This window comes from Tachypleus tridentatus, chromosome 10, assembly GCF_004210375.1.
Source record: "Tachypleus tridentatus isolate NWPU-2018 chromosome 10, ASM421037v1, whole genome shotgun sequence".
NCBI lineage: Eukaryota > Metazoa > Arthropoda > Merostomata > Xiphosura > Limulidae > Tachypleus > Tachypleus tridentatus.
In genome coordinates, this window is record NC_134834.1 from 121,863,435 (window position 1) to 121,883,934 (window position 20,500).

A 20,500-nucleotide genomic window follows, 5' to 3' on the forward strand; every position below is an offset into this window, starting at 1 on the left:
ATCCTGTAGGTATGTACACGATTACTTTAACATCCTGTAGGTGTGTACAGTTTATTATACACTACACTATTACATTAACATCCAGTAGGTGTGTACAGTTTATTATACACTACACTATTACATTAACATCCTGTAGGTGTGTACAGTTTATTATACACTACACTATTACTTTAACATCCTGTAGGTGTGTACAGTTTATTATACACTACACTATTACATTAACATCCTGTAGGTGTGTACAGTTTATTATACACTACACTATTACTTTAACATCCTGTAGGTATGTACAGTTTATTATACACTACACTATTACATTAACATCCTGTAGGTATGTACAGTTTATTATACACTACACTATTACTTTAACATCCTGTAGGTGTGTACAGTTTATTATACACTACACTATTACTTTAACATCCTGTAGGTATGTACAGTTTATTATACACTACACTATTACATTAACATCCTGTAGGTATGTACAGTTTATTATACACTACACTATTACATTAACATCCTGTAGGTGTGTACAGTTTATTATGCACTACACTATTACATTAACATCCTGTAGGTGTGTACAGTTTATTATACACTACACTATTACATTAACATCCTGTAGGTATGTACAGTTTATTATGCACTACACTATTACATTAACATCCTGTAGGTATGTACAGTTTATTATACACTACACTACTACATTAACATCCTGTAGGTATGTACAGTTTATTATGCACTACACTATTACATTAACATCCTGTAGGTGTGTACAGTTTATTATACACTACACTATTACATTAACATCCTGTAGGTGTGTACAGTTTATTATGCACTACACTATTACATTAACATCCTGTAGGTATGTACAGTTTATTATGCACTACACTATTACATTAACATCCTGTAGGTGTGTACAGTTTATTATACACTACACTATTACATTAACATCCTGTAGGTATGTACAGTTTATTATGCACTACACTATTACATTAACATCCAGTAGGTGTGTACAATTTATTATACACTACACTATTACTTTAACATCCTGTAGGTGTGTACAGTTTATTATACACTACACTATTACATTAACATCCTGTAGGTATGTACAGTTTATTATGCACTACACTATTACATTAACATCCAGTAGGTGTGTACAGTTTATTATACACTACACTATTACTTTAACATCCTGTAGGTGTGTACAGTTTATTATACACTACACTATTACTTTAACATCCTGTAGGTATGTACAGTTTATTATACACTACACGATTACATTAACATCCTGTAGGTATGTACACGATTACTTTAACATCCTGTAGGTGTGTACAGTTTATTATACACTACACTATTACATTAACATCCTGTAGGTGTGTACAGTTTATTATACACTACACTATTACACTAACATCCAGTAGGTGTGTACAGTTTATTATACACTACACTATTACTTTAATATCCTGTAGGTGTGTACAGTTTATTATACACTACAATATTACATTAACATCCTGTAGGTGTGTACAGTTTATTATACACTACACTATTACATTAACATCCTGTAGGTATGTACAGTTTATTATACACTACACTATTACTTTAACATCTTGTAGCTATGTACAGTTTATTATACACTACACTATTACACTAACATCCAGTAGGTGTGTACAGTTTATTATACACTACACTATTACTTTGGATATAACGTTGTACTAAGTTTCTTATAGCTTTTCCTTTCGATATTAATTTGTTTGTCGTTTGTTTTCCGAGAAATGCAACTCAATATCTAAGTTGTGTTCATCACAGGCAAATGATTTTAACAGGTGTTAAGGCGCCCCTGCCCCAGGCCTCTAAAGGTTAATAATGAGAGCGTTGTTCTTTGCTAGTATGATATTTACCTAAAACTTGCGGAAATGTCCTTTATTTCGTTAGAACTATACTGACACAAAGAAATGTACAGGTGCTTAGTTTTAACCTGCATTCACCAGTAAAACAACAAAAAAATACGCGAGGTTTTAAAAACCAAACCGACAACTTCTTACGGAAGTAAGAACTTCTTTTTTTGGAAGAAATATAAGTATAAATAGAGGGAGCTGTTATGGTCCATGTCAAACACAAAATTCAACATGAAGACCGTAAGATTTCCCATTTACTGCTTTATTCTGAGAATTGTCTTTTTTTAGGTATAAAGAATGTACATGATAAAGCAGATTACAGATTACAGCCTCGCATTCATTTTACTCTTAATTTCTAACCCTACAGCTGATTCTGGTGGCCGCCATCTTCGTTGCTGTTGTCCTCGCCGAGGATAAAGAATTAGAGAAGTCTGAGACCTACGCTTATCCAGTCGGTTACGGTGCCTACGGACATGGATACGGAGGCCACGGATATCTGGGAGCTGGCTATGGTGCCCACGGTTATGGTGCTCTTGGTGCTCACTCCCGCTATGGAGCCTACGGGCACGGTGCCCACGGTCTCCATGCCAACCTTGCCCACCGAAACCTGAATGCCTATGGTGCTTACGGAGGCTATGGTGGACACTACAGAGATATCGGTGCCTACGCCCGTAACAGAGGAGCCGGATACACCAGGGCTTACGCCTACGACAAACAGGCTGGTTACCACAACCGTGGTGGAGCTCACGGTGCCTATGGAGGCCTTTACGGTCTACATGACAGATATGGTCACGCTAATCTTGGTGCCTACGGCCGTTACGGACACGGTGCCTATGGTGCGAGAAACCTCGCTGCTCTGTATGGCCATGGCGCCTACGGTCATCTGGGAGCTGGTTATGGCCGCTATGGATATGGTGCTGGTCTTTATGGCCACGGATATCACCCTGGTTACTACCACTAACTCATAAGGTAATATGAATATAACATTAGAGTAACCTATCTGTGTTGTTTTAGTCGAACTTATAAAAATTACACACCTATACTTCAGATATATATACGTGTATTTATGAAGTCGCTAGTACACTTGTGAAACACGATACCGTTTATATACCCCTGTTGCTGAATGTGCAGGTAAGATTCCATGATTTGGGATTTAGTTAGATTTAACTTACGCCCACTTACCAATACTTTTAGGGTGATCCAAATGTGGTTATTGTACATAATATAATGTTTGAGAAATACTCAGAAATCAAATAATTATACTTAATTGGTAGGTATCCACCGACTAAATAACAACAAGTGTAATAAATTCAAACAGGTTCAGAAATATAAATATTTATTTTTTTTAAATAATATTTTTTTCTGCAGTACACCATCTACAGGATTTATCACCGTCAACTGAAGCGACATCTATTAGCACTTACCTGGAACTATACAGTTGTGGTCCGATGATCTTAAGTCAGACAATATCGTCATTATGTTTGATGAATTGTTATTTATTGACCATTTCTGCTATCTCTTTTCTTATTTTACAAAAATTTGACTTACTGTACCTTCCACTCAGGGAAATTTTTGTTCCACCTTGTTTGTAACGTCCTTTAAGACTATTTGGATTTTGTTCGTCTTTGTAACCTCATTCTTCTTTGTATTTGATTTTGAAAATAATAAAAATACGAACTTAGAGTTGAACGTGATATTTATTTATTTTTATTTCTGATAGTTTTGCAATTTTTGGTGAGTTCTCACAGAAACTAATAAATCCAATCACAAAATAAATAAGTTACATGTACAAATCGTTCACTGATCACTGACTTACAGGAACAGAAGTTTGTAAGAGATGGACTTTCATTCTGACAAGAAGAGCTAAAATAAGACAATTAATCAGTTTGTAAGAGATGGACTTCATTCTGACAAGAAGAGCTAAAATAAGACAATTAATCAGTTTGTAAGAGATGGACTTTCATTCTGACAAGAAGAGCTAAAATAAGACAATCAGTTTGTAAGAGATGGACTTTCATTCTGACAAGAAGAGCTAAAATAAGACAATTAATCAGTTTGTAAGAGATGGACTTTCATTCTGACAAGAAGAGCTGAAATAAGACAATTAAACAGTTTGTAAGAGATGGACTTTCATTCTGACAAAAAGAGCTGAAATAAGACAATTAATCACTGAAACTGATATCAGTAGAGAAAATTAAATTATAAGTGATTCCAGTACACGAAGGCGACCCGAAATAAACTAAAAGAGGGATCGATGTCCTTTTGTGGGACAAGAGCAAGACTACAAACTCCCAATGAAAAGATGTAGAGATCGATTCCCATGATGGAAGTAACATATATACCAAGGTGGATGAACACTGAACAAAAACGTGTCTGAAGTTACAGTAATGTGGTAACAAAACACATTTCAAAACTAAACAATGAAGATATTAATTGTTGCATAAAACTGATCTAAATATATGAAGATATTACTAGTTACACTAAAATGGTCTAAATGCATGAAGATATTACTAGTTACACTAAAACTGGTTTGAATATATAAAGATATTACTAGTTACACTAAAACTGGTCTGTATATATGAAGATATTACTAGTTACACTAAAACTGATTTGAATATATGAAGATATTACTAGTTACGTTAAAAATGGTTTGAATATATAAAGATATTACTGGTAACACTAAAACTGATCTAAATATATGAATATATTACTAGTTACGTTAAAAATGGTCTAAATGCATGAAGATATTACTAGTTACACTAAAACTGATCTAAATATATGAAGATATTACTAGTTACACCAAAACTGATATAAATAGATGATGATATTACTAGTTAAACTAAAACTGAATTAAATATATGAAGATATTACTAGTAACACTAAAACTGGTTTGAATGTATGAAGATATTACTAGTTACACTAAAACTGGTTTGAATATATCAAGATATTACTAGTTACACTAAAACTGGTTTGAATATATAAAGATATTACTAGTTACACTAAAACTAGTTTGAATATATAAAGATATTACTAGTTACACTAAAACTGGTCTGTATATATGAAGATATTACTAGTTACACTAAAACTGATTTGAATATATGAAGATATTACTAGTTACACTAAAACTGGTTTGAATATATCAAAATATTACTAGTTACACTAAAACTGGTTTGAATATATCAAGATATTACTATTTACACTAAAACTGGTTTGAATATATCAAGATATTACTAATTAAAGTAAAACTGAAGTAAATATATGAAGATATTACTAGTTACACTAAAACTGGTATCAATATATGAAGATGTTACTAGTTACACTAAAACTGGTCTAAATGCATGAAGATATTACTAATTACACTAAAAATGGTCTAAATGCATGAAGATATTAGTAGCTACACTAAAATTGATCTAAATATATATAAAGATATTATTAGTTACACTAAAACTGATCTAAATACATGAAGATATTACTAGTTACTCTAAAACTGGTTTGAATACATGAGATATTACTAGTTACACTAAAACAGGACTAAATATATGAAGATATAACTAGTTACACCAAAACTGATATAAATAGATGATGATATTACTAATTAAACTAAAACTGAATTAAATATATGAAGACATTACTAGTAACACTAAAACTGATCTAAATATATGAAGATATTACTAGTTACACTAAAACTGATCTAAATATATGAAGATATTACTAGTTACACTAAAACTTGTTTGAATATATGAAGATATTACTAGTTACACTAAAACTGATCTAAATATATGAATATATTACTAGTTACACTAAAACTTGTTTGAATATATGAAGATATTACTAGTTACACTAAACTGGTTTGAATATATGAAGATATTACTAGTTACACTAAAACTGGTTTGAATATATGAAGATATTACTAGTTACACTAAAACTGATTTGAATATATGAAGATATTACTAGTTACACTAAAACTGGTTTGAATGTATGAAGATATTACTAGTTACACTAAAAATGGTTAAAATATATGAAGATATTACTAGTTACACTAAAACTGGTCTGTATATATGAAGATATTACTAGTTACACTAAAACTGATTTGAATATATGAAGATATTACTAGTTACGTTAAAAATGGTTTGAATATATAAAGATATTACTGGTAACACTAAAACTGATCTAAATATATGAATATATTACTAGTTACGTTAAAAATGGTCTAAATGCATGAAGATATTACTAGTTACACTAAAACTGATCTAAATATATGAAGATATTACTAGTTACACCAAAACTGATATAAATAGATGATGATATTACTAGTTAAACTAAAACTGAATTAAATATATGAAGATATTACTAGTAACACTAAAACTGATCTAAATATATGAAGATATTACTAGCTACACTAAAACTGGTTTGAATATATCAAGATATTACTAGTTACACTAAAACTGGTTTGAATATATCAAGATATTACTAGTTACACTAAAACTGGTTTGAATATATCAAGATATTACTAGTTACACTAAAACTGGTTTGAATATATAAAGATATTACTAGTTACACTAAAACTAGTTTGAATATATAAAGATATTACTAGTTACACTAAAACTGGTCTGTATATATGAAGATATTACTAGTTACACTAAAACTGATTTGAATATATGAAGATATTACTAGTTACACTAAAACTGGTTTGAATATATCAAGATATTACTAGTTACACTAAAACTGGTTTGAATATATCAAGATATTACTAGTTACACTAAAACTGGTTTGAATGTATCAAGATATTACTAGTTAAACTAAAACTGAAGTAAATATATGAAGATATTACTAGTTACACTAAAACTGGTATCAATATATGAAGATGTTACTAGTTACACTAAAACTGGTCTAAATGCATGAAGATATTACTAATTACACTAAAAATGGTCTAAATGCATGAAGATATTAGTAGCTACACTAAAACAGGACTAAATATATGAAGATATAACTAGTTACACCAAAACTGATATAAATAGATGATGATATTACTAATTAAACTAAAACTGAATTAAATATATGAAGACATTACTAGTAACACTAAAACTGATCTAAATATATGAAGATATTACTAGTTACACTAAAACTGATCTAAATATATTAATATATTACTAGTTACACTAAAACTTGTTTGAATATATGAAGATATTACTAGTTACACTAAAACTGATCTAAAATATGAATATATTACTAGTTACACTAAAACTTGTTTGAATATATGAAGATATTACTAGTTACACTAAAACTTGTTTGAATATATGAAGATATTACTAGTTACACTAAAACTGATCTAAATATATGAATATATTACTAGTTACACTAAAACTTGTTTGAATATATGAAGATATTACTAGTTACACTAAAACTGATCTAAATATATGAATATATTACTAGTTACACTAAAACTTGTTTGAATATATGAAGATATTACTAGTTACACTAAAACTGGTTTGAATATATGAAGATATTACTAGTTATACTAAAAATGGTTTAAATATATGAAGATATTACTGGTTACACTAAAATTGATTTAAATATATGAAGATATTACTAGTTACACTAAAACTGGTTTGAATATATGAAGATATTACTAGTTATACTAAAAATGGTTTAAATATATGAAGATATTACTGGTTACACTAAAATTGATTTAAATATATGAAGATATTACTAGTTACACTAAAAATGGTCTAAATGCATGAAGATATTACTAGTTACACTAAAAATGGTCTAAATATATGAAGATATTACTAGTTGCACTATAATTAATCTAAATATATGAATATTTTACTAATTACATTATAACTGATTTAAATGTGTCAAAATATTCCTGGTTACATTAAAACTGACTTAAAGATGTAAAGTTATTTCAAATTACACAAAGAACTGGTTTAAGTAGACGAATAAATTTCTCGCTACTGGTGATAATTATTAAATATGTTCCATTTAAGTATTATATTCATTATGTTCGAACTGATGGAGGCCAGACGTGGTTCTTTGTCTCGTGGAATTTGTCGACTCGGATATGTCTTGTGACAGATATATGGAGTTGAGATATTTTCATTTATAGAAATAACAGCTCTGAAATACGAGCACTTTGCAATGTTATAAATACATATAATATTACAAAACAGGTGCATTATACTATTTTTCCTACATCCACAAATCTGAAATAAGTTGATTTTATGAGTAATCTGAAGTAAAGAATGCCAAAAGACCTGGTGTAAATACAGTGATTTTTCACGACATTCGAATAGTAGGCTTAGAAGAAACCAGACTTTCTAGTATTCGCTAGCATATCTAACGTTTGTGATACGGAAAGAAAGAATTTTTGACGGAAAAACTTTGTGTATAGCGACTAACAAGTACTGTTTGTTACTTTGCCCTGGTTAACAGGACTTCCTATAGATAATTTGGTAACATGTAGTGAAAGTCTACAGGGTCCGGTTCATGGGTGTTACTGTCAAACCAACCCGGAAAATTACCACCCTCTCGCCTTTCCAATAAAGTATAAATAGTGAAATTTAGAATAGATTAAACCACAACATAAATTAAAATCAACATGAAGTCCGTGAGTGTTTTATTAGACTCTGTTTTCAATCTTATGTCTTGTATTAGTTAGATATTAGTAACTTATTTTTAAAATTATTCTTAATTTCTAACCCTACAGCTGATTCTGGTGGCCGCCATCTTCGTCGCTGTTGTCCTCGCCGAGGATAAAGAATTAGAGAAGTCTGAGACCTACGCTTATCCAGTCGGTTACGGTGCCTACGGACATGGATACGGAGGCCACGGATATCTGGGAGCTGGCTATGGTGCCCACGGCTATGGTGCTCTTGGTGCTCACTCCCGCTATGGAGCCTACGGGCACGGTGCCCACGGTCTCCATGCCAACCTTGCCCACCGAAACCTGAATGCCTATGGTGCTCACGGAGGCTATGGTGGACACTACAGAGATATCGGTGCCTACGCCCGTAACAGAGGAGCCGGATACACCAGGGCTTACGCCTACGACAAACAGGCTGGTTACCACAACCGTGGTGGAGCTCACGGTGCCTATGGAGGCCTTTACGGTCTACATGACAGATATGGTCACGCTAATCTTGGTGCCTACGGCCGTTACGGACACGGTGCCTATGGTGCGAGAAACCTCGCTGCTCTTTATGGCCATGGCGCCTACGGTCATCTGGGAGCTGGTTATGGCCGCTATGGACACGGTGCTGGTCTTTATGGCCACGGATATCACCCTGGTTACTACCACTAATTCATAAGGTAATATAAACATAACATGAAAATGATATGTAACATTGTGTAGTTATGTTAGACTTAACTTGTGCTCACTTATCAATACTTTCAGAGTAATCTGTCTGTGTTGTTTTAATTGAACTGATAATAGTAAAACACCTATACTTCAGATATATATATATACATGTATTTATGAAGTCGCTAGTACACTTGTGAAACACGATACCGTTTATATACCCCTGTTGCTGACTGTGCAGGTAAGGTTCCATAATTCTGGATCACAAGACCACAAAATCGCACTCCATATTTAGAGACCATAAATACTTAACGAAAATAACAGTCAAACCTCAGAGTTAAACCAGCCAATGATAAACCTGTTGTGGTATCTGTAGAGTGTATTAATATTTATTAAATATTTGAATAACTGTGGTAGCTGTAAAATGTATTAATATTTAATAAATATTTGAATAACTTATCTTTCTGCAGTAAATTTTAATTGTTATTTTTCATTACTTCTGTTATTCACAACCAGAACTAGTTCTTAAAGATGATGTTCGCTCTGCTTTGTTTCAGGTACAAAGTACTGAGACTTTGAGTCTTCGCCATCTTTCTTTTCAAGACAGCGCGCCATCTGTTATCTTGATAGTAACAGTCATTCTTACTTTCCTTACTTTTATCCTTTGACTTTCGACTCAATTTTCTTTTTATTAACTTTCACTTTCAGTAAAACTCAAACCATTTTTATAATCTTCATGATGACTTCTGTTGAACTTTTGTTGTTGTAAAAATTGTTTAAGAAATAAACTGTTTTGTTAATCCAAAACCAACAGAGAAGTTTTTTAATTTACTTTAGTGTGTGTTTTCTTATAACAAAGCCACATCGGGCTGTCTGCTGAGTGCGACCTTTGTTTTTGTGTTTCAGTGAGTTCTCTCTGGCCTACGATACGTTTTGCCAATTTAAAATGTCCGAATAACTTGATGAATAAATCTGAAAGTTTGACAGAATGAAATAAGTCAGGGGTTAAACAAACAGCTGTTGTGATGAAAATTCTCAGGGGTTAAACAAACAGCTGTTGTGATGAAGATTCTCAGGGGTTAAACAAACAGCTGTTGTGATAACAATTCTCAGGGTTAAACAAACAGCTGTTGTGATGAAGATTCTCAGGGGTTAAACAAACAGCTATTGTGATGAAGTTTCTCAGGGGTTAAACAAACAGCTATTGTGATGAAGTTTCTCAGTGGTTAAACAAACAGCTGTTGTGATGAAGACTCTCAGGGGATAAACAAACAGCTATTGTGATGAAGTTTCTCAGTAGTTAAACAAACAGCTGTTGTGATGAAGATTCTCAGGGGTTAAACAAACAACTATTGTGATGAAGTTTCTCAGTGGTTAAACAAACAGCTGTTGTGATGAAGACTCTCAGGGGATAAACAAACAGCTATTGTGATGAAGTTTCTCAGTGGTTAAACAAACAGCTGTTGTGATGAAGACTCTCAGGGGATAAACAAACAGCTGTTGTGATGAAGACTCTCAGGGGATAAACAAACAGCTATTGTGATGAAGTTTCTCAGGGGTTAAACAAACAGCTGTTGTGATGAAGTTTCTCAGTAGTTAAACAAACAGCTGTTGTGATGAGGTTTCTCAGGGGTTAAACAAACAGCTTTTGTGGTAAAGTTTGTTTCTCATAAGCAGTCAAATTTTAAACTAATCTAAAAACTAATGTTGAAACAAAAAGGTTTTCAACAAAGGAAAAATAACCTGAAAACAACGATTTAAATTTTCTGGACAAAAGGTTCGAACTATTAATAACTAAAGCTGAGTGACTGCTACGTTATTAAAATAGTTTCGTTTGAGTTTAGTTACTAAATAGAAATATTAATTTATTACAAGTTACAGCTTTTATATGATGGAGAATATTTTGTAAACAGTTATATTGTTTCGGCCACCGGTGCGATCATTCTAAAGCAGGGGTGTGCAACATTTTTCGTCGGTGGGCCATATAACCAACTTCATCAATCAAGCGGGGCCACTTAAAAAACAAGCTTATTCGTGTACATGCACAATAAATTAAAAAAATTCTCAAAATGCAAGCAATAATATTTTATATTTTTGCATGAGTGATCATTTTAGTGCGACACTTGAAATTTAGAGTCCTTGCAGAGCTTGTCAATATCAGCTTTGACAGAAGTGGTTGCCACTCTTAACTGACTGGTCAAATGTTCATCAGTCAGCTGACTTCTACATTTGGTTTTGATGAGCTTCATTTTGGAGAAAAATTGCTCACAGCAGTAGGTGCTACCAAAAAGGGAGGCAATTCTTTGTGCATGACGGGACAAATTGGGAAACTTTTCACGTACACAGAGTTTGTAAAAGTCTAGCAAACTGTTTTCAGAGAATTTCCTTTTAGTGTCCATGTCAGCCTGCAGTTCAATGAGTTCCATTTGGCAATCATCAGGACTGTCTTCCACTGCCAAATCAAAAGGTTGAGCGAACAATTTCAATCTAATTTCAGTTTGTCTGAAATCTGGAAATCTGTTTGCAAACTCATCACGCAGCTTTTGTACACTGGTTCCATATTTGGTGCAATCCAGATTAGGAAATTCCAGTTTCCTGGTTGCAAGACATGTAAAATGGGTCAATATGGCTCTTCTCAACTGAACCTGGAAAAGTTCCAATTTCTTCTCAAAAGCACAAATATGCTCAAACAACTTATTCACAAGTTGACTTTTCCCTTGTAGTTTTAAGTTTAAATCAGACAGATGCTGTGTAATGTCTGTGAGGAATGCTAAGTCATTCAGCCAGTTCTCATTGCTCAAGAAGTCCACATTCTGACGTTTGCTCTCCATGAAGAACTTAATCTCCTCTCGCAGATTCCAGAATCTCTTCAAAGTAGCAGCTCTACTAAGCCAACGTACAGCAGAGAAGTACAAAACATCTGAATACTCACTGTCCAGCTCATCTAAAAAGTTTTAAATTGTCGATGATTTAATCCTCGTGTTCGAATATAATTTACGCATTGGACGACATTTTTCATGACTTCTGCAAAATCCAGAACTTTGGTGCACAAGCTCTCTTGGTGAATAATGCAATGGCTTACAACTACGTCTTGTGCTCCAATTGCAGTTAGAAATTTCTTGGTGAATCCATTTGTCCTACCTGTCATGGAAGGAGCACCATCTGTTGTAACACCACATAATTTATAAGGATTCAGTTCAAACTTTTCTACAACCTTAAGCACTTGTTCACAAATATCCTGTCCTGTGGTTGTGGAGGAAAGGCTTGCCATATCTAAAAACTCTTCGAAAACATCAAAGCCTGCAGTAACAGCTCTGATGAAAATGACAAGTTGGGATGTGTCATTGATATCAGTGCTTTCATCCAAAGCCAGACTGAATGCTTCACACGAATTCAATCTCTCTTTCAAAGTTTCTTTGATGTCCTCTGAAAGATCTTTTGTCCTGCGTGAGACAGTAAAGCGGAAAAGGCTAGTTTGCTCCACCAAATATTTTTTCTCTGGACATGCATATTCTGTGAATATTGTTAAACAATTTTTAATAAATTCTCCATCACTGAAAGGCTTTCTCTTTTCTGCCATACATTCACAAAGCTTAAAACTCAGTTTTGTCACCAGTTCTGAATTTTTCTTGAAAGTGGTAAAACACCTTGTTGCTTTTCAATGGATGTTTTAAATGTTCAATTTTGTCCTTTCGTGCCTGACCAACAATTTCATCAAACTGGTAGGAGTGCTTAGTTGCGTAATGTCGCTTAATATTGTACTCTTTCATGACTGCAATTGTAGTTTGACAGACGAGGCATACAACACCTTGATTATGTGGGACAACAAGATATTTTGTGCACCATTCACTGTTGAATAACCTTCCCTCATCATCAATTTTTCGTTTCTTAACTGCTGACATTTTACTAGCCCTGAAATCAAAACAAAAATTATTCTCACGAAAATAGCAAAGTAGAAAAAACATAGAATTTATTTACACATGGAACCTCTTATGGACAGAAACACATGTTTCTAAATTGGCATCCCGATCATAGCCTTCCGGTACTTAAATTAATTGAGAATAGCAAAATACAGTGTGACCTCGCCTATTCGCGGTTCGCCATTCGCGGCCCCGCATATTCGCGGGTTATGCGCGAACTGCGTTTTGTAGGTCACAGAGACTGAAAGGGCTTTTCGAGGAGATTTCTGTTGTATTTACTCAATCAAGCCGTTTTATCAATTGTCGTCTTCACCAAACAAGATTGGACTGCTATTGGCTGACTGCCTCAGCTTCCCCAACAACGCAAACGGCAAAGCACAGCCCGGTAACGCACGGTACAATTTAGTGAAATACATAACAGTATGCAATATTGCTACATTATTACTGCATCAATGAGTATAAGTATCATTAGTGTTTGGGAAGCATTTCATATAGTATATAATCGCATACATATACGTTTTAAAACTGCGTCCAATATTCGCGGTTTTCGCTATTCGCGGGAGGGTAAAGAACGTAACCCCGCGAATAACGAGGTCACACTGTACATAGAATCAGATGCATCTGAAAGCAAAAATTTTAATAAATTCAGTAAAGTCACAACAATATGCTAAATAATAATCAATTTACCTTCAATCTCTTGTAGTAACTGTAAAAGATAATAAAATTTTCACCAATAATGAATGACGGACAGCAGAGGTTAGGGAAAATTGTCGCCAGCGGGCGAAGGCGAGGTTCAGGACATGACGTTGAGTCGTAGACAATAGTGCTAGTGCACGTCACCTATTCATGCCCTAAGGAGGCCGACCAATCAAATTCGGCCTGCTCCTCTCTAGCAAAGATAATTTTAGAAGTTTGTCGAGTCGAAGCCTGGGAATCCCGTAGGATCGATGCTTTTAAAAATATTCCATTTGCGTTGGATTACAGATCAGGCCACATGGTTAGATTACAACAACTGGGGCCACACTAAATGGCTTGGCGGGCCGGGTTGTGGCCCGCGGGCCGCCTGTTGCACACCCCTGTTAAATCTAAAGTAAACAAGTTTAATGACCAAAATATCGTACTTGTTTATATATATATATATAAATCATTGGCACAGTGTCTGCGGACTTATATTACTAAAACCCGGGTTTCGATACCCGCGGTGGGCATACCACAGACAGCCTATTGTGTAGCTTTTTGCTTAATTACAAACAAACAAACTTTTGTAAAATTAGCTTCCTTACTGTACAATCTCTAACGTGTAATCAAATAGCATTTATTCTTTATAGTTTAGCCCCTCGAGGTGGATTCCTGTACGTGGTGAGGGAACCTCCCAGATTAGATTCAGTATTTTTTGAATATCCACCCACGTGTTTGCTTTATTTAGTGACACGTAAAAGGTATAGTGCTCATGAAACCCCGACGTTTCTCTAGTGGTTTGGTTTGACATTATAGTGAGTCCGCTCCGTATGTTCGGTGGGGATTCAACCATTTTCATTTCATTATGGATTCCCAATCCTTGAAAAGATAGTAATAAAAAGAGAGCTAATTAGTAAGTGACCACATTTAGAAGACTCCCACCATTTTGCACGTGTGCAAACTTTCAGGTCATACACTTGAGGACACATGTTTCCCTTTTTTATTCAGAATGGAGTAAAGGGGCTTGTTGCCTCTTCAGAGTTACTTTTTACCATAAAATGGCAAACAAACAACTAAAGGATATTCCAGCGGCATTCCAAGTCTTAAAACAAATTTACTCATGAGTCTTCTAGTGAGAGTTTCTCCTTTTTAGTTAGGAACACCACATTTGGTAAACTAGTCCATCCCAACCAAAATGTTTTTGTTCCCACTGTAACAGTGCAGTAAAGAACGAACATTCCCGACAACAAGTGTTTCACCAAAACAATCTGGACAACAAGTGTTTCACCAAAACAATCTGCTGTTTCCTTTAGTTACCGTTTCACTCACAGCATTGTATATATGATTTAAACCATTCCTATGTAGATCCTTGACACAACCTAACAGAATAATTATCTAACTCTTGTCTTTTAACACTCAGGTGTCGAGCTGTTGAAGTGACCAATTGTTTCTCTCTATTTGTGTCTTCCTCTTGTAATGATTTATACCGGTAAATTTTGAATGTATTGTAGACATAATGATTTATACCGGTAAATTTTGAATGTATGGAGTGTTCACCTGCTACTTTTTTATTTTTTTACAAAATAATATTTTTCAAAATCATATCTTCTTGAGTTTTTCTCTTTGAGTACTGGATCGCATTAGCAATTAATCTTAACATTTCACATCTTACTACTGGGTCTAACCATAAATTAATCCAAACATTTCACATCTTACTACTGGGTCTAACCATAAATTAATCCAAACATTTCACATCTTACTACTGGGTCTAACCAAAAATTAATCTAAACATTTCACATCTTACTACTGGGTCTAACCATAAATTAATCTTAACATTTCACATCTTACTACTGGGTCTAACCATAAATTAATCCAAACATTTCACATCTTACTACTGGGTCTAACCATAAATTAATCCAAACATTTCACATCTTACTACTGGGTCTAACCATAAATTAATCCAAACATTTCACATCTTACTACTGGGTCTAACCATAAATTAATCCAAACATTTCACATCTTACTACTGGGTCTAACCATAAATTAATCCAAACATTTCACATCTTACTACTGGGTTTAACCATAAATTAATCCAAACATTTCACATCTTACTACTGGGTCTAACCATAAATTAATCTTAACATTTCACATCTTACTACTGGGTCTAACCATAAATTAATCCAAACATTTCACATCTTACTACTGGGTCTAACCATAAATTAATCCAAACATTTCACATCTTACTACTGGGTCTAACCATAAATTAATCCAAACATTTCACATCTTACTACTGGGTCTAACCATAAATTAATATAAACATTCCACATCTTACTACTGGGTCTAACCATAAATTAATCCAAACATTTCACATCTTACTACTGGGTCTAACCATAAATTAATCCAAACATTTCACATCTTACTACTGGGTCTAACCAAAAATTAATCTAAACATTTCACATCTTACTACTGGGTCTAACCATAAATTAATCTAAACATTTCACATCTTACTACTGGGTCTAACCATAAATTAATCCAAACATTTCACATCTTACTACTGGGTCTAACCATAAATTAATCCAAACATTTCACATCTTACTACTGGGTCTAACCAAAAATTAATCTAAACATTTCACATCTTATTACTGGGTCTAACCATAAATTAATATAAACATTTCACATCTTACTACTGGGTTTAACCATAAATTAATCCAAACATTTCACATCTTACTACTGGGTCTAACCATAAATTAATATAAACATTTCACATCTTACTACTGGGTCTAACCATAAATTAATCCAAACATTTCACATCTTACTACTGGGTCTAACCATAAATTAATCTAAACATTTCACATCTTACTACTGGGTCTAACCATAAATTAATCCAAACATTTCACATCTTACTACTGGGTCTAACCAAAAAATAATCTAAACATTTCACATCTTACTACTGGGTCTAACCATAAATTAATCTAAACATTTCACATCTTACTGGGTTGAACCATAATTTATCCCAACTTCCATAATTTACTTCAGGGTCTGACCTAAAACTAAAGAACTACGTACACAACTGACTTAAAACTAACGAACTACATGCATTAACAGACCTAAAACTAAAGAACTACACATATCAACTGACCTAAGGCTAAAGAACTATATGTATCAACTGACCTAAGGCTAAAGAACTACATATATCAACTGACCTAAGGCTAAAAAACTCCACATATTACCTTCCATAAAACTAAGGAATTACATAATTTATCTGGCTTAAAGCTATAGAAGTACATAATTAGTTGACCTAAAGTTTAAGAACTACATACATTAACTGAGATGAAGCTAATGAACTACATACTTCAAAGACTGACAAAGGCTGACAAACTTCATCAAATAATTAACCTTAAGCTAAAGAACTACATAAATTAACTGAAATAAAATACTATATAGGGAATAGTATATACTGTGTAATGACTTAAAACTAAAGAAATATACGCATGTTCTCGTGTCTGATTGGATAAAAATGGTCCGTTCTTGTATTATCTCAGCAGGACTTAATGTTTTATAGGCGTTCGATTTTGTTATTATTTCTAAAGTTTGGTACCAAAATTGTTTCAGGCCGCGAGTGGCGGACGTCGTTACGACAGTTAGTTTAGCATTTTCACTCCCACGTTTAACAAATCGGGTTTTTAAACTTCTAAGTCCTCAAGAGTAATACAATATGTAAAACAATCTCACTTAAACAGGTTTCTGAGGGATTAACTGATTCAAGCGTCTGACAGAAAGAACTCTATTTTTAACATACTTTCTCTGAACTCGCACTTAGATATACTTTTTAAAGTACCAATTGTTAACAGTACCTAAAGCAGATCCAATAGAGACATCGCCGCCTGAGCCTGCAGTGAGGAAGTTCGTGACAGGCACGTGTTTCGGGTCTCGTTACAATCTCCATGACAACCATAGCCACAAAACGACACGGGCTCGATTGTTTTACTACTAAGTTAGAGTCGAAAATACATCTCTTCCGATAACGAATAGCGTGATTGACTGTTACATCTCTAACACTCAAGAGAAAAAGACAAAATTCAAAAAAGGTTTCTTTAAAAGAACCAAAAAAAAACAGGAGAAATAAAAACTGATAACAATGAGTTTCGTTTAGAAACGTTAGGCTTATGAAATAGGAGACATTAAACGGAACAAACACTTATTAGAAGAAATGTAAATTGTGACTCATTTTAACAATGAGTATGAATTATTGACAATAATGTAATGATTTCCTTGGAATTACTGTTCCGAAGTAGTTGAATAGGCTTTATTCCGTCATAATTGTAAACAGAAATGAAGTACCGAAGTGATGCTGGGTAAATAATTATAATTACAAAGTTACTTATTCGTATATTTATTACTTTATATCATCTAAGAATAAACAAAACCACGAAATATACCATGATATATTCAATACCGTACCTACAATATGGTATATATAACACAATTAAACTGGTGAATCATATTATCAGTGTTAAACACTTATCTAAAACAGCAACGACGAAAATTCACCCTTTCTATAAAGACTCCGTCTTTATAAAAAATACTAATGAAATTATTTACTAAACTTACAATTATTAAATTATTCATTATAATAACCAACAATACATGTTACATGTTTTTAAAATTAACATAAATATTTAATTATTCATTACAGTGAATTTACATTGTAGTAAGCTAACCTAGTAAAGATATGGCTGGATATTAATTTACATTGTAGTAAGCTAACCTAGTAAAGATATGGCTGGATATTAATTTACATTGTAGTAAGCTAACCTAGCAAAGATATGGCTGGATATTAATTTACATTGTAGTAAGCTAACCTAGTAAAGATATGGCTGGATATTAATTTACATTGTAGTAAGCTAACCTAGTAAAGATATGGCTGGATATTAATTTACATTGTAGTAAGCTAACCTAGTAAAGATATGGCTGGATATTAATTTACATTGTAGTAAGCTAACCTAGTAAAGATATGGCTGGATATTAATTTACATTGTAGTAAGCTAACCTAGCAAAGAGATGGCTGGATATTAATTTACATTGTAGTAAGCTAACCTAGTAAAGATATGGCTGGATATTAATTTACATTGTAGTAAGCTAACCTAGTAAAGATATGGCTGGATATTAATTTACATTGTAGTAAGCTAACCTAGTAAAGATATGGCTGGATATTAGTTTACATTGTAGTAAGCTAACCTAGTAAAGATATGGCTGGATATTAATTTACATTGTAGTAAGCTAACCCAGTAAAGATATGGCTGGATATTAATTTACATTGTAGTAAGCTAACCTAGTAAAGATATGGCTGGATATTAATTTACATTGTAGTAAGCTAACCTAGTAAAGATATGGCTGGATATTAGTTTACATAAGCTAAGAAAGCTTCACGAGAAAAACAAAAGTGTTGTTCTAGAGATGTCAAAATAACTGAAGAAAATAGAGATATATCTTTGAAATAGTCATATATATATTTGAAATAGAGATATATCTTTGAAATAGTCATATATATATTTGAAATAGTGATATATCTTTGAAATAGTCATATATATATTTGAAATACAGATATATCTTTGAAATAGTCGTATATCTCTGAAATAGTGATATATATCTTTGAAATAGTCATATATATTTGAAATAGTCGTATATTTTTGAAATAGTTACATATATATATTTGAAATAGAGATATATCTTTGAAATAATTATATATCTTTGAAATAACCATGTATATATTTAAAGTAGAGATATATCTTTGAGAAAGAGATATATCTTTGAAGTAGTGATATATCTTTGAGATAGTGATATATATCTTTGAAATAGTCATATATATTTTGAAATAGAGATATATCTTTGAAATAGTCATATATATATTTGAAATAAAGATATATCTTTGAAATAGTCATATATATTTAAAATAGAGATATTTTAAAAAGATATTTTCTATATCTTTGAGAAAGAGATATATCTTTGAAGTAGTGATGTATCTTTGAAATAGTGAAACATATTTTTGAAATAGAGATATATCTTTGAAATAGTCGTATATATTTTTGAAATAGAGATATATCTTTGAAATAGTCATATATAATTTTGAAATAGAGATATATCTTTGAGAAAGAGATATATCTTTGAAGTAGTGATATATCTTTGAAATAGTCATATATATCTTTGAAATAGTCATATATAATTTTGAAATATAAATTTATCTTTGAGTGAAACGATTCTCAAGGTCTATCAAAAAATTGTTGAAATATATTTACACCTTTAGTAACCATTCGAGGAAGTGTTACACTTGTTTGTTGTAAACAACTGTCCTCTAATTTACAACCTGAACTGCTTCTCATTCGAGTGATTTATAGCAGTGGTATTCAATGTTTTGTGTGTGTTTGTTTTTTGTTATAGCTTTCTAAATATGAATTTTTACACTCTACCCCATTTTGCACGTCCTGTAACATATTTGTACATAAAATATACGTATTATTTTTCCACGTTAACTGTTGTTAAAATATTACTTAACAGTAGTAACCTTTGACGGTAGTTTTTTTATAATATTTATTTTTTAAATTATAATTACACATATAGTTAGGCCTAGTTCCTTATAATTACACATATAGTTAGGCCTAGTTGTTCCATCTCCTTATCGTCACTGTAGTTTACACAGCACATACGTATATCTA

At 32.7% G+C, this 20,500-nt stretch overlaps 1 protein-coding gene across 1 annotated transcript; it reads left to right on the forward strand.

Moving 5' to 3' along the window:
* Window positions 1-2,090: 2,090 nt before the first annotated feature.
* LOC143228197 (uncharacterized) lies at window positions 2,091-3,583 on the forward strand. Its single transcript, XM_076459505.1, has 3 exons — window positions 2,091-2,129; window positions 2,257-2,858; window positions 3,258-3,583. The coding sequence occupies exons 1-2, from the start codon at window positions 2,100-2,102 to the stop codon at window positions 2,848-2,850; spliced, it is 624 nt and encodes a 207-aa protein (XP_076315620.1). The 5' UTR covers window positions 2,091-2,099; the 3' UTR covers window positions 2,851-2,858; window positions 3,258-3,583.
* The last annotated feature ends 16,917 nt before the right edge of the window (window positions 3,584-20,500 follow it).

Bases quoted from the DNA above. Each gene is read 5' to 3' on its own strand.
- LOC143228197 (XM_076459505.1), top strand. From the start codon at position 2,100: ATGTCAAACACAAAATTCAACATGAAGACC. The intron at 2,130-2,256 runs GTAAGATTTCCC...CTAACCCTACAG, and splicing joins CAAAATTCAACATGAAGACC to CTGATTCTGGTGGCCGCCAT.